The sequence below is a fragment of the Taudactylus pleione genome, unplaced genomic scaffold (assembly GCF_031769625.1).
Source record: "Taudactylus pleione unplaced genomic scaffold, aTauple2 ptg000032l, whole genome shotgun sequence".
NCBI lineage: Eukaryota > Metazoa > Chordata > Amphibia > Anura > Myobatrachidae > Taudactylus > Taudactylus pleione.
In genome coordinates this window covers 34043322-34059123 of record NW_028284434.1, presented here as the reverse complement: position 1 = coordinate 34059123, position 15802 = coordinate 34043322, and the positions used below count along the sequence as shown (strand labels likewise).

Here is a 15802-nt window from a genome sequence, read left to right as displayed (position 1 = left end):
GAGGAGCAGCTGTATATATATATATATATATATATATGGATATAGAAATACTGGCGCACAGCAGGATCTTTGATACCCCCAGCACAGGAGCATCATATCTACAGCCAGATTTCAAATACCAGACTGTGTTGAGCCAATTGTTTTCACTTGCCATCGGTGTTGGACACACATAACTGCCAGATCTACAAGAAACACATATAATTAAAGTGCATCTGTCATCATTAACTACCATAACAGGATTCACTGGTCCATATAAGAGGGTACCTATCTCTGGAGTCTATTGGCAGTTGTTTCCTGACCATATGAGGGAGACCTGGACATCAGATAAGCTTTATTGAAAGTTTTTGTTTGGTACGCACATTACTTATTTTGAGCACTATTTGCTGTTATTTAAATACTACACTATTAGGCGCATGTCTTCTTATTTTTCAGCATATATATATATATATATATATATGAATCTATTTAGAAAATAGATATGTAGATGTATACATACACAGACATGAAAGATAGGAGGGGTCAGTGACAGTGTCCCTGGGACTGGGAGGAGTGGTCAGTGTGCCTGGGAGGGACTGAGCAGATCACACACAGTAATAGTATTATAGCACAGTATATTACATGCCCTGCTGCTGCTGGTGATAGTGCAGAGCTGTACACTGTCCCCCACTACAGACAGGGCACTGCCGCTTCCGGTGAGGCGTAACCAGCGCCGGGGCAGCAGGAGAGGAGGGAAGCTGATAAAGCACGGACGCTTCCGGGGCTGCTGTCAGCGGCAGACTAGAGCGGTGACGGACATGGCGGAGAATAGCTGCGAGCTGAACGGCACCGGGCCAGCCGTGTGCAGGCGCTGCGCGGCACCGGGAGAGAGGGGGAGCACGCCGGGCAGCGTGTCCAAGTGGGTCCGGCTAAACGTCGGAGGGACGTGTTTCCTGACAACGCGGCAAACACTGTGCAGGGACCCCAAATCCTTCCTGTACCGGCTGTGCCAGGCGGACCCCGACCTGGACTCGGACAAGGTACGGTCTGGGAAGGGGGTGCTGCTGATGTCCGGTGGAGGGATTAGGGAGTGTTGCATGGCTTAAGGATCAGGGTGTGTTACATGCTGTAAGGATCGGTGAGTGTGTCCGGGAGTAGGGATCGGTGAGTGTGTCCGGGAGTAGGGATCGGTGAGTGGCACTACAGCTTGTGGCTCTGCTGCAGCTGTGGAACTAGAGCTTGCCGGGTGGCATGCTGAGACTTGTAGTCCCTTCATCAGGAGGAGTACTGTGGTCAGTGTGGGCTTGGAGGACACTTGAGATAGGAATAGGGACTTCTAAAGCCGGGGATAGGGGCAAATAAGATTTAACTGACAGGTCCATGGAGGCAGAATTTTTGAGTTTATTTTATTTTGTCTCTTTCTGATGAAATTGTAGCTGTCATATGTCCTGCCGGTGCATTTATTATAATCCTTTAGTTTGTGTAAGTTTAGAATTGTTATATAGGTGTGCCACATGTGATGAGGGCGCCATATAAATAAATGATGGTAATAAAATAATAATAATGAGGGTAGCAGGAGGGAGTCTGTGGTCTCTAAATGGCAGAGTTTTGAAAGGGTTTGTTTACATGCAGCAACATCATGAATATAACCCCTCTGCAAGAATGTGACTTGTGTAGTTTAGATTGTGGGGTGTTTATCTGTGGTCTCTAACTTGTTTCCACACGCATGACCTGTAGTTATCGTGTGTACAGTTCTGTGCCTGGAATTGTGGTGCTCTTTGTTGAGTACATGCTTCGTTTGGATTCATGTGTGTTTTTTTTTATCACCATGCATATGACAGCAGACTTCTAATGGGGCTTTATCAGTAACGAGTTGACAATAGTACGCTACAGCCTCTGTGGTGTCATGTGCCGGAAACAGTGCACCAGCTGAGACAGTGGTATCTGTGTTGTACCAACTTGCATGTCCATTATGGATTAGAAATTTTTATGTATATAAAGCAAGATTATAGTGCCGCATGAGATTATTCCTACCTGATTATTCAACCCCTCTTCAGGCAGCCGTACTTCGACCCTGTAATATGTTATTTTGCCTTTGTAAGATGCATGGCGTGTGAGAATGAGCATTGATCAGAGCCTGCAACTTCTAGATTGCAGCTTCTGTTTTGTCCACAACCTTATCAGAGCCCTGGTTTTTGCCATGGGCTTCTTGAAGAGCTCTAGGATGGGAGTGTTTTGGAAGCTGTATGGAGCAGCCGCAAGCAAGGGTCCTGCTATGTGAAGGTGCAGGCTGGTGAAATCTAGTTGGTCATAGTCCAGCTTTAAGTGACAGACTTCTTTGCACTTGTGATGTTATGCAATTGAAGTTCCATAATCAGGATGTAGGGGCATACTTATGAATGCGGAAGGCTTGCCTATATTTTTTTTCCCTAAATTACTTAGGGGTCATCTTATGACTGCACTACAATCACACAGTGGCATGCAGTTACCTGAGGACTGTATTTACAAACCTGCCCAAAGATCCAGCTGATACAAATCTGTTTATTATCAGGCTTATATTGGGGCCACACGTGTTATATGAGCAATTTGATGTTTCTGCATTTGCAAAAACAAAATTTAAGAGTGAACTCTTTATACTGTCATACAGATATGTCCTCATACATCTAGCCTCAATGTGCAACTTGCCTGGTGTGAGTGAGCAGCCAGGTCCTGCGCTACTCTTTGTCGAAAACGTGTCTAAGTTGCATTGTGATGTGACTAGGACGCACTAGCAGACTGTGCTGATTAATTTGATGTGACACTTGTATATCTGTGTGCACTTAAGGCGGGTAACCACTTGACTATATATACAATCGACAGCACGATTACGACATTACAATCGTGCTGTCGTTTGTATAGCTAGTGATGTGCCTAGACTGAACGTTCACTAGTTCAGTCCCGGAACATCCCTCATCCCCGCACACGCTGAACCTGACGAGATCGTCAGGTTGACCTGCATGTACGGGCGATATCGGATGTCAGAAACGACCAGCGGGCACGCGCATCGCTGGTCGCTTCTGACCAAAAGATGCCCGATGCATGCGCGATTTGCAAGCGATTGCACAATAACAATGTCGTTATCGTGCAATCGCTTGGCTAAATCGCTAAGTGGATACCACCCACTAGTCTGTATATGAACCACAATGGAACTTGGAATGAAAAAAGCTGCGGCTGCTACATTGTAGCACTTGATATACAGATTCAGAGACTCAGTCGCACACAGATATACAAGTGTCACATATCACATTAATCAGCACCGTCTGCTGGTGCGTCCTAGTCACAACGCATTTTCGGCAAAAACAGACTCCCAGCAGCAAAGGGACACATCTGTATAGTGCTGGTATAGTTTCCCCCCTTGCCAGCAGTGTTCTAATTACGACACTGCTGTCTAAGTACTGCTGTTGTGTTGAGTGTCTGTGTGCTGCATACCCTATATATAAGAACATAACTAAAGTAGGAAGGTAAAAGTTTACATGAGACTTGAACAGCCCTTTTATCTGTATATGCCTAATAGAGACCCACTGGCAAATTCATTAGTACCAGTGAGCAGCAGGCCATGGGGATGGAGTCACAGCCCATTAAAATGAAATTAAGCATTATATTATATACTCTTTGGGGCTCTAGACATGTGCCAGGTCCTTAAGAAATCAAGACTTTGAAATTGTAATAATCTGGTAATCTAGTTGAGACAGTCACTGCCCTTAATAATAATAATCCATTCATAATCCAATGACAGTAGCTGCTCAAATAGGCTAGTTACTGTGTTACTAATCTATATATTTACAAAGCTAATAATCATACTCTAAATAGTAGAGAACCTTCCGCCGTCCACTTCTTAAGATGTAACCACGTAATAAAACTTTTTTAGGTGTTTCTGCTGCTTTCAGAACTGCGCAGTCCCATATGAAGAACCCCAATAGTTTCAGGGAACTCACCCCCCAATGCTCATAGGTCCGACTTGGACAAATCTGTAGATTTAGGTTACCACTCTGTTCTGTCAGCGTTACTATAAAACATAGTATATTTTGTATGTTGAATCAAGATCATGAATCCCCAACTGCCACTTCCATGCAGGAGACACCAATGTAAGCCTGTCTGACATAATTGTCAGGGCATGCAAAAAAAAAAGAAGAAATTATGCGTATTACTACTTGGTTGCTGCTATACTGTATAAAATTGCGTAACCTTTGTGCCTGGTGGGAATGCTGGCTGTTGCTTTGTGACCTTCGTAGCCAAATACACAATCAGTAAGAAAGGGTTAAAAATGGCTTGAAATACCTATAATTGATGCTAGAGGTTATGAGGCCTTGTTGTAGAAGCTAAGATCTCACATTGGATAGAGGGCCTGATTCAGAGCTGCTCGTAAGCGGCCGCTCATTTGCTCCGAGCGATGTTCGCACAACTGCGCATGCGTATGGGTCGTAATGCGCATGAGCCAACCAGTCATTGCGGTCGGAAATCGAGCGCTCTCAAAATAGTGAGTGCCTGCTAATTTGAGTGACAGGATGAGGCGTTTGTGGGTGGTAACGGGGAGTGGAGATCCGAACGCAGGCGTGCCAAATGGTCAAAACGGGTGTTTAATGGGTGTGCATATTTAACAAAGCAGCGTCATCGACCACGTCACTTGGTTGTTTCTTAGCCTGAAGTGTTCGCATGATTGCGGTAGGAAAATCCAACCACAAGCACTGCGAGCAGTACAGACGCCTGTCGATGTACTCGATTAATCTAATAGCAGAGATGACGTAGGATGTGAGCGGCCAGGGGGCGTCTTTACAAAATAGCGAGCGCATGTTTCGTTCGCCCGCTCAGACATAGAGGCGTCAACAGACCGCAAAGAGCGAGCGCTCAATTTAAATAGCCGGCCCCTTTTTCTGAACGAGCGAGAGCAAATAGCGTCCAGCTCTGAATCAGGCCCAGAATTCAATACCCCCTTCACGCCTGACTGAGCTATTCAATTGTTGCTCCTGTCTGGTGCAATCAGCTGCCGGTGCACCCCATTTCTGCTCGCATCCTGGGGTGTGTGCGCTGAAATGGGCGAAAAGTGACCAGTTTGGGTGCCCAAACGGGACTTTTCGCGATCGCACCCAGCACTTTGGCTGAGTGTAGCCGTTTTACGCTGCTAGACCTGACCTCTATGGGCACGGTCAGTGTGATAATCGGCATCAATTGAATAGCGCCCTGCGATCTCATGTTTCTTTAGACGGGAGATTGGGTGCGCTAAAACAATTGACTTTCTGGGCTGTTTAAAACATAGGACTTGTATGTGAAGCATTAACAATGTTTCTTTAATGTTCATCAAAACAGCAGGATTCCAAGATGGTCTTTCAGCATTTTTAGCTATAAAAAGGAAAAACTGCTGTTGAAAGGGATTGCATGAGTGTGTGGGAAAAGGTTCTCCAAGACAACGGTCAGTACCACTATCTCAAGGACACTGTTAGATAATTGCCTTAGTATTAATTCCAACAAATGAAAATACATTGAGACTAGTCCTGAGTAATGCAATGTAACCACTGTTGTGTGTGTGTTTCCAGCTGGCTATTTACCTGTAATGGTTGTACTGCAACAAGGGCAAAACAAAACTCCAAAGTGCTGGACTGTAAAATAGGTTTATACAGTATGTGTGTATGCACTAATGTCTGGATATCAGAGGTTTAATGGACTGACTCTATAATAGGCCCCAAAACTGGACAGCTTTACAGTGAAGTGTTCCTGAGTAAGCCATTTGCCACCCACTTTATAAGGCGTAAACCATGGCAAATTGCCACAATAGTGTTAATTGCATTTGTTGCTTATCTGGGTGTTATGGTCACAAATGTAGCAATGTATATTATCCATGTCCTGTATTGCACTGTACTGTAAAGCTGCACATCCACTAGGCGATTTTGACGTAGTTATTGGGCAAACGCTTGCAAGTCGTCCGCAAATCAGGCAATTTAAAGTTGGAAACGACCAGCGATGCGCCTCCTGGTCGTTTCCGACATCAATCATCGGGCAAACTTGCTGGTCAACCTGACGATAACGTGAGGTTCAGCATGTTGCCAGATGATTGACGAGCCTGCACTGAACGACTGCTCGTTCAGTGTAGGTTTATCACAGACATAGAAACAACAGCACGATTACAATGTCGTGATCGTGCTGTCGTTGTAGTCTGCTAGTGGGCGTGCAGCATAACTCACTGTAAATCAACCTATTTGTTTATGTACTTTGTAAGGCGCTGCGGAACACTTGTGGCGCCATATAAGTAACTGATAATCCACAACGGCGGTAGAGGGGGAGTACTCATTATTAGACTGATATCCAGACATTTAAAACAGTTTGCTGAAATCCTGGCAATGGCTTTCAACCCCTCTTGCCCACAATAGAACATCCTATTCAGATAGGAGGTATATAACTAGCCATTAAGCTTCTAACAATAGACCATTTATCTCATGGATAGAGCATGATTTGTTAAATTAGGTAATATGAGATTAAGGGCCATTCTATCACTTCTGTTGCACACTATTGCTCCATCACTGTGTGAGGCTGGGGAGTATCTTTATATTTTTCTACAAATACAGTAATGGTATTGATGTACCCGTAGTGATACCTAGCTTTCCATGGTAAACATGCTGCATGTGACTTCAGAACAGCACTTTTATTGGTTTGAAAAATGCCGGACACCAGCCTACAGATGTGTCCTTGCTCATCTAGCCTCAATATGCCATGCAGCGCAATATGCATGGCGTGAGAGAGACGGCAGGCCCTGCGCAACTCTGCTAGTGTTTTTTTTTTTTTTGCTGAAAGGACAGTGCATACACACTGTCAGGTGAATGATTTTAGACTATTAAAATGAATGAAATCGTCCAAATCTGACTGCAAACACATCAGATGTCCGATTATCGTTATTGGACAAGCTGGAACGCGCATCGTTCATCATTGCAGGCTCACCTGTCAGATTTTCTTTCAGATATGAACGATTGAACGATTTTTCAAATCATTATTGTTCAGATCTGAAAGAAAATCTGACCGTGTGTGTGCACCATAATGGTCAGATCTGTCAGATGAACGATTTTTCCAACAATTTGAATGATTGAACGATTTCAGACTGTATTAAAATGAATGAAATCGACTAAATCTGACTTCAAACACATCAGATGTCCGATATTGTTATCTGACAAATGGGAATGCGCATCGTTCATCGTTGCAGGCTCACATGTCAGGTTTTCTGTCATTGAGATAGCAGCGCCGATAGCCTGGGCAATGTATGAACGGTCAGTTCACCTGACCGTTCCGCCCGCTGCAGCTGTCGCTATCAACAGCTACAGACTGGTGATGCCTTATCCACACAGCAGTGACAGCACTGTCCCTGCTGCGGTGGCTGCCGGCTCCAGGGCTGCACGCCGGAACTCGCGATACTTGCGAGATCCTGCGCATGCTCAGTGGAGCCGGCCGGGACTGAGAAACAGCGCATCTGCACTAGGCTGATACACTGTGGTCTCTAGCGGGGATGCCGGGGATCGGGAGAGATAACGGGGGTAGTTAAAGCTTCCCCGCTCTGTCCGATAAGATGTTCCTACATCTCAGCGTTAGTGCTTCCTGCTTCGCCTCGGTAAAGAGGCAAAGCAGGAAGCGATATAAGCGCTATAACGTGCCTCTATAATACATCTCCCCCAATGTGATGTGACTACAACATACCAGGAGACTCTGCTGATTTAATTTGATATACGAAACTTTTATATCTTTGTGTGACTGTAAATAGAACTTGGTATGGAAAAAAGATGCTGTCTCTGAATTTGGCACTTTATATGCTGATTGAGAGACTCAGTCGCACACAGACATACAAGTGTCACATATCAAATTAATCAGCAGTCTCTCATGGGGTGTCCTAGTTGCATCACGTTGCTACTTAGACTCATTTTCTGCAAAATAAGATGCCCAATGCTAGCAGAGTCTCACTTCGCCAGCCGCGCCAGGAGGGGATATTTGATGCGATTACAGCAAGGACGAGTGTTGACACATCTGTATAATCTGCGGTCTGCTTCCCAGAGCACCTGTTGAATAATTTGGTCTTAAGTTCTAAAATAAAGTTTGCTGTAAAGTTACTTTAAATCCACAAAGAGGTGGGATAGGTGGGAGGGCCACAATTGAGCGGTGTTAATTTAAAACATGGGCTAAGCAATTGTTCCATAATGAGAACAGGATACATTATTAAGCTGCATACTGCTTGCATTCATTATTTTCTCGAGGCTAATGGCTCTTTTGAAAGTGCATATACATAATTTATTTTTTCAATGTGCATGAAACCAGCTTTATGGGATGCTGGATAAGCTGTAGAGTTACTTTTGTTTAGGTGCATTTGCGTAATTCAGGGCAGTAGTAGTACTTTGCTTTTACATTTAATGAGTTGGTATAGTGTGGAGGATTTTTAGCATAGACCTTTATCTAACCAAAAACTACATAATAACTTGATGTTTAACAGTAGGTATTGGAGAATATCATCTTGCAGAGTAGAACTTTTGCACATTCATCCCTGTGTAACTTAAGTTATTGCTTTAAAGCTGCCATCACATGAAATGTAATAACATTAACCCAAATGACTCTAGTCCCTCCATTTCCAACAGCAAAAGCAGCCCCTGTTCACTTCTATGGGGGCTGCTTGGCTACCAGATTTACCAAGCTCTCTGTATCCCTGCCCATCAGCCCCTGCTGATGAATTCATAGCCCGATAGCTGTGCATGTTCATTAGCGCTTCAGTGTCTGAACCCAGAAGCATAGAGATAGCAGTAGTTATGACTTCTAATCCTTCGCTGCGACTGAGCTTGCTCGCCATCTCTATCCTGGCATCAGAAGGAAATTGGAAATTCAATAGACATGCCCCTTATGCTGCGTACACACTTGGCGATATATTGCTCGTTCTATCGACAAGCGATATATCCCCAGTACACCCGATATATATGTAAACGACTTTGTGCAGGCCTATCAGGTCGGCCTTGCACAGCCCAGGCCGCAGATATATTTGGTACATCTGGCTGTGTGTACGGGCAACCCACAGACTGCCGTATACTGGCTGCAGGGACACGTCGACACTGACATCTCAAGTGGGCAGTCAAATTTAAATGCCGGACCAGTTGTGATGTCAGCACAGACTTATCGAGTGGCCGATTGGTAAGTGTGTATAGCTTACCAATTGGCCGCTAGGATGGTGGATCAGTCTGCCCATCGATCAATCATCTCAATGTGTAACAATCAGAGTTTTTATTCAACTGCTGCTAATGACTTCAGGGGCGTATCCACTAGCAGATAGCGGAACGACCGTACGATTCAAACAATGTAATCGTATAGACGTTCCTCGTTCAGTGCAGGCACCCTCCCTCATCCCTGAGCATTGTCAATCTGTTGTCATCGGCAGATTGACCAGCATGTTCAGGCGGTGATTGATGTAAAAAATGACCAGCGGGAGCGCGCATCGCTGGTCGTTTTCAACATTTTCATGCCCGATTCATGCAAGATTAATGAGCGATTGCACGATTATGATGTTGTAATCGTGCAATCCCTCATTAATATCTGCTAGTGGATATGTGGATTTAGGGGTAAATGTATCAAACAGTCTAAAGAGAGGAGAATGTGCCCATAGCAACCAATCAGCTTCTAACGATCATTTTATAGAATGTTCTTGATAAATGCTAGCTAGAAGTTTTTAGTAATGTTGTGCAATTGCCATGGCAGCCAGTCACGTGACCTATTATGTGAGCATCTAAAAGTCAGCATCATTTGTAAATTCTTCTGCAATTTTGCTACTAGGCACACCCATTGGTCTATAGGTAATTCAACTTCTGCAGGAGGAGAAGCTCCCCCTTGTTGAAATTACTTTTTATTTCTTTGACATGCTTTGTATGTTGTAACCTAAAACTATGAAAGGATTTTGCATTTAATGTTCATTGCCACTAAGCTAAAAAGATTGAGCCCAGTAGTAAGGGATTGACTAATGTACAAATCAGATCACCTTGAGCGTTGCTGTAGTCTAGATGCCGGCGGTCGGCATTGTGACCGCTGGCATCATAAACGTATACCCTGTGTACAGCTACTACAACAGAGGTAGGCAGCCTGACACCTGCTGAACGGGTTAAGCTGGTACTTGTAGTATAACAACAATGAACCACAGGCTGTCTGGGACTGTAATAAAGCAATATATCCTATGTCTGACACCTGTATCCTCATTACAGTGAAGCCGTTTGATTCTTTTGCATGTGCAATGTAAATCTGTGTTGTACGCTACTAGTTTAGATATGGAAATGAGGCTTTTGATTTTGCATGTGTCTGACAAGCGGATATATTTGTTATGTGCTGCTTTGATTGAAGTGTATATTTGGATCGCTCTCTTTTGTGTAAAGGCAAATTGGAAGGAGCGATTTGCCTTTCATTGCATGCTGGCTGACAGCCCGAAATCTTCTTCTAATTTCTGCTAAATGAAAGTGATTGTTTCTGTATCCATTTCCCTGAGCATGTTCTTTGTAATGCTATCACATCTGACATGCCAGTGGACAAACTCTCCTACATAATTGGCAAAGGCTTACTGAATTGGGACTAAAGTTAAACTGTTGAAGAACATGTAGTAACATTCATGTAAGTCAATGACTAGAGGACAATAGCTTGTATACAGTGGCCTAGCTTGTATACAGTGGCCTAGCTTGTATACAGTGGCCTAGCTTGTATACAGTGCCGTGCAAGGCACCACTTTCCTCCCTGATTGAACTCCCCTTTGACTGTCATTTGCTGTAGATCCTGGTTTGATCCATAGTGTAACTTCATTTTGTTCTCTTAACAAATGATCTTTGTCTAGACAGGGCTTTATGCGCCTTTTGCTACTTTAATTTTTAATATGGTGTATAAATGTTTTCTGGCGGTTTTAGGTTTCTTGTAATTTGGTACAACAAATTTGGGATTTACCCATCATCTGAAATAAAGAAGAACTCTACCCCAACATAAAACTAGTGCAACTAGCAGAGCCATGTTAAATGGCCACTAGCGAATTACTTGCCCCACATCAATGGTTAATTCTCCTGCTATGTCACACAGCCTCTCTGCACCTCTCTGTACCCTGCTTCTAAAACTGCCTAGTCTGCATACGCATTGTTAAAGGTAGTGGAGCTCTAAACGGCTCTACATTGTCACACTGTATTATGTTGTGCAGGTTGATTGGGGCCAAGTCGCACCTTGATGCTGTGACTCGGCCGAACACCGGCCATCCCACTTGAGTGGGTATATGGAGAGAAGGGAAATAAATGTTGGCTATACTCTTAACGGTTGCGTAGTGTTCATTCTAGTACCCTGCACCTGTGTCAACCCTTGAAGTTTCTCTTTCCTGCCTGGGGTGTCACTCTTTGGTTTTTTCTAGCACCCTCAGCTGATGCAACAAACTGCTGAGATAGACCAAATTGTGCTAGAAGCACCAGAGCAGAGAGTGACACCCCAGGCAGGAAAGATGAACTGCACAGGTTGTGACATAAAATCATTACATGGTATTGCCATCCTTCAGTGCTGTGCGATCCACATAATGGGCATTAACTGCCGTTAAAGGTTATCACGTGGTCTTCTGTGGCACTGTCAGTATTATACTTATAATACTAAACTTATTTAATCTTACAATTGGGTGTTCTGCTTGGGACTTAATCGCGGGAAAGATGGAGAGAATTGCTGATTCCTAAGTAGCAGCAACACTGGCTCCCAGGACTCAGCTGGTGGATGCTGGATGATATCACTTCTGTTTATTAGGCCACCACATTCATAACACTTGTTATCCTCGCTTGCAAGTGTCTAGAAATCACAAAGGGGAAATTGTGTCTTGGGAGTTCTTAATTTGTTACGAGCCCCTTAGCAAGATGTTGGTAGCAGCTAAATTAATATAATTACATGAAAAGCTTCTGCAAGACTTTCCTCGCATATGCTTATTTATAAATGAAAGATGACGATCTCGCTACTGAAATGTACATTTGTGAACCATTACATTATTCATTACCTTTTTATTGTAGCTTTAGTGGAAATTAAAGTATTGCCTCCCCACGCCATCAGATCACTATAGTCTCCTCCCACATCTTTTCTGACTGTGGCCATACAGCTCTAATGGCTAAATCTGCAGGTATTTCAGTTACTGCGACTTCATTGGCGCCTCCCTCCTATATCAATCAACCAATCCACACCCTGTATTTCTTTTCATGGACTCTACAGAGCACTTGTACAACCTGCCATTATGGAGGTGAAAGCCGTTATATTTTTAATATACGTATAAACACTCTGGCAACTTCAAGTGTATTTATCTTGGTAAAGTTACATGTACTCTACATCTACAATCTTATTAAAAAATTCCTATAAACATGCGGCAAACTATCTCCAGCCAAAATCTTTGCCTTCTGCACATTCATTTTCTTATATAAACAACTTTATCCTTTGTTACCCAATTGGTGTTAGACAATGCGTACCCTTCGTGTGATCCAGGGCCCACTATCTTTAGAGCGCCAATTATGTGAAGGGAGAAGACCCTGAGAGGCAGATGTGACCGGCCTCATGGAGGACATGGGATGCACGTGGGTGTCACTGTTGCTTGTATGCTCTGTGGGCACAGACTGGTATGGGCATTATTGTTGCCTGTATGGGGGTGGACTCAGACAAATATAGGTGTCACTGGTTAATTAATACTGTGTGCATACCAGCTGTGGTATATTGGCACAGCACTGGTGCGCTTGAAAGTTCTATTGGTTCTGAACAGATGCAGTGAAGCTGGTTCTGCCCTGTAGAGGCTTCCTGTTATGCCTGACAAGCCCCTCTTATGGTCACCGGGAGTGTTATTTTCTAGTTGTCATGGTAATCTATTTACTAGGATTTGTCCAACGTGGTTTTGAAGGAATATTGCTACCATCAGGGAGTGCCTTTTTTTCATTCAAATAATGGTTTGCTAGGAGTCTTGTCCAGCATCTTATAGAAGCTTTGCCTTTAGTGAGGAGTACCCAGCTGGTTGCAACATTTATGCACTTCATGTAATTTTATTTTTTCCTGCATTATTGTTTGATTTAAAGTATGGCCCCCAAAACTTAATTGACACCTGATGTCCTGTGCTGATTTACTGTAGTCATCTAGCTACTGCTGAAATGACATCTCCTCGCTCTGGGCTTGGTTCAGTGGTGCTATTTATCAAAGATTTATTGCGTTTCATTACCATCCAGGACAAAACGATCCTTGTTTTTATTAATGCTGTTTTGCATAATTCATGCTATTTCTTTGCTTCTTACAAATGATGTCCTGTGCAATTAAGGGAAGTGTTCAGTGTAACCTGTTTTCCTCTAATGAGCCTGTAGCATGGCTTTAAAGTAATTCATCTCTGTACTCAAGTCAAAATGGCAAAGTTATCGTTAAAATGAGTGCTTATATCACAGCAGTCTACCCTTTCCCAACTAATCTCGTCTTCATCCGAATTCCTTCCACTCCACCTCTGCATTTATTTACCTTGTTGTGAGCTTTAGTGCATTCCGGTGATGGCATGCATTCCGGTATATGCTCATGGCCAGATTAATATTTGCTTTTAGTGTACTGTATTCACACCTTGTTTACCCAGGATAGACGCCTATGACCACTTGCTAATTATATGATACACTGGACAGACCATAATGCAGCTTTCATTTCTGTCCTCTTAAATGAATGTCGCAGCGATTGGTCGCTACCTAGTAGGACTGGTGCCCGCTCATTGTGCACTTACCAGTGAATACAGCGGTGTAGGGAACCATTTTGGATGGAATCACTGGTAATGAGCATGTATCACTGCTGACAGGTGTGGGGTTAGGAAATGACATGAAACCACTTCCCATCATGTAAATTGTGGTGTAATTTACATTACGGTGAGCTCCCCTGTATACTATGTTCAAGAGACTCGGAAACTAACTAATTTGCATGTCTGCAGATAGATTACTGCATGTAAATATTTGTTACACATATCACTGTAAAAGGGAGCTTTGTATAGCTGCTCCTTTCCCTAATGTGTGTCTTAGAAGTGGAAAATTCCATATGGTAAGATTTAAAGTGAACATGTATTGTACACGCCATGGAGGCAGCCATTTTGTAGCCTAATAGTAGCAGTAGTAGAGCTTAAGTCAATTGCTGCGTGCTCCTGTATATTGGTACAAAAGAGAAGATATCTGCTTTATAGTGAAATCACTGAAAGCTAATTACCCTGGTGCTGTATAGGCAATTGGAATATATAATTGTGGTACCAACACTGCTGCTAGTCCGTATGCCATTCGCTACTCTGGTAAATCAGGTAGGCACAATCCACGGAAAAGAGAAAAATTGGGCTGCTCTAGTGCAGATATGTAATACGTATATATGTGCTTGATTGATTAATAATATAGGCTGTCTGTATCCAGTAAATGTTTGCTGCCCTTAATAAGTGCATGTAGCACCGTCCCAAATTATTTCCTATTAAATGCAAGTTCTCTGCACAACCAATCATAATGTGTTAGCAAAGTCTAATGCTCACCGGCCAACTTTGTAGTGAATTAGTCACCCATATGTAGTCACAGCGTGCCAGGAGGTCACACAAGTTTTGGGTGATAAGCAGACCATCTTGAAAAAGTTCCTGGAGAGGAGCAAAAGCGTCGGAAGGGTTCATATCCCGTTACTATTGCTGCTATACAGACTACTGCTGTGCTCTCATCTGACTGCGGCTTATTACCATGTGAGAGGTTTCTATTTGTATGAACTGGATACATATGTAACACCGAGGTGTAACAGCGTGAGGAGTTGTATCAGAGGGAAGCAACCACCAGAGTGCCAGCGGTAGGAAAGGTGTGCCGCGACCCCCGGCACTGTGTGCAATGTGTGTGATTTATTAAATCATTTTTCTGGTAAAGAGAAGCCTAAATTATTGATCAGTCTAGCGTATACAGTATATGTCTATATTATATACCTGCACAAGTGCAGCCCAATTTTTCTGTTTTCAGTGAATTGTGTATATTGTACAGCCCACAAAGGCTGCATCCTCTGTCTAGGTCACTGATACACTTTATAATGGATCAATGGGCAAAATTTACTAAGCAGCGGGCTCTAAACTACGGGGGTTTGGCGGCGGTTTGTAAATGACAGCCCTGTTCTAAAATTTGTTTTGACTGTGGTTTTGCGGCGGTTTTGGCCTTAGTAAATCTGCAGGTAGCAAAACCATCGCCAAACCGCCGGGGTTTAGAACCCGCCTCTTAGTAAATTTTGCCCAATGTCTTATTAATGTTGTCTTGGTTTTTCAGGATGAAACTGGTGCCTATTTAATAGACAGAGATCCCACATACTTCGGTCCAGTATTGAATTATTTGAGACATGGGAAACTGGTGATAAATAAAGACCTAGCAGAAGAAGGTAAGTTATTTGCCATTTCTCTAGAGCAGTCCTATAAGTGAATGTATATAGAAATAAGGATGGGCAATGACAGCTGATAATTCACACGCACCCCCAAAAAAGCCCTGATAATCCAGACCGATGCAGTGTGATATTATTAGTAGTATCTGCACACTGCAGATCTATTTTCCTCCTACGTTATATATCATTCCAATAGCGGCTGCAGCCCCGTTCCCCAGACCTGTGGTAGATTGCACCTGCGCATACGTGGTAGCAAATGTCAGTATTTAGAAATATATATTTTTTTAAAATGGTTTCAATTTGGAAATGATCCTGTGTCGATCCAGAATGTCAATACGGGACTGCCGATAGCCATTCCTATATAGAAATAAGAGATTTGTGACCTGTCGAGGGTCTCTGGTGCTCTGGCTCCTGG

The 15802-nt window shown here is 43.4% G+C and overlaps 1 protein-coding gene across 2 annotated transcripts in view; it reads left to right on the top strand.

Annotated features, from left to right (window-relative positions):
• Positions 1–615: 615 nt before the first annotated feature.
• The window catches only part of LOC148539024 (BTB/POZ domain-containing protein KCTD5), a 35933-nt gene continuing 20746 nt past the window's right edge, over positions 616–15802 (top strand). Inside the window, exons 1-2 of one of the 2 annotated variants that reach the window (XM_088452012.1) lie at positions 616–1016; positions 15279–15387. In XM_088452012.1, the coding sequence (XP_088308138.1) occupies positions 795–1016; positions 15279–15387 (331 nt within the window). In that variant the 5' untranslated portion in view covers positions 616–794. The remainder of the gene's footprint in view (positions 1017–15278; positions 15388–15802) is intronic. The other variant, XM_088452013.1, reaches the window with a different exon arrangement.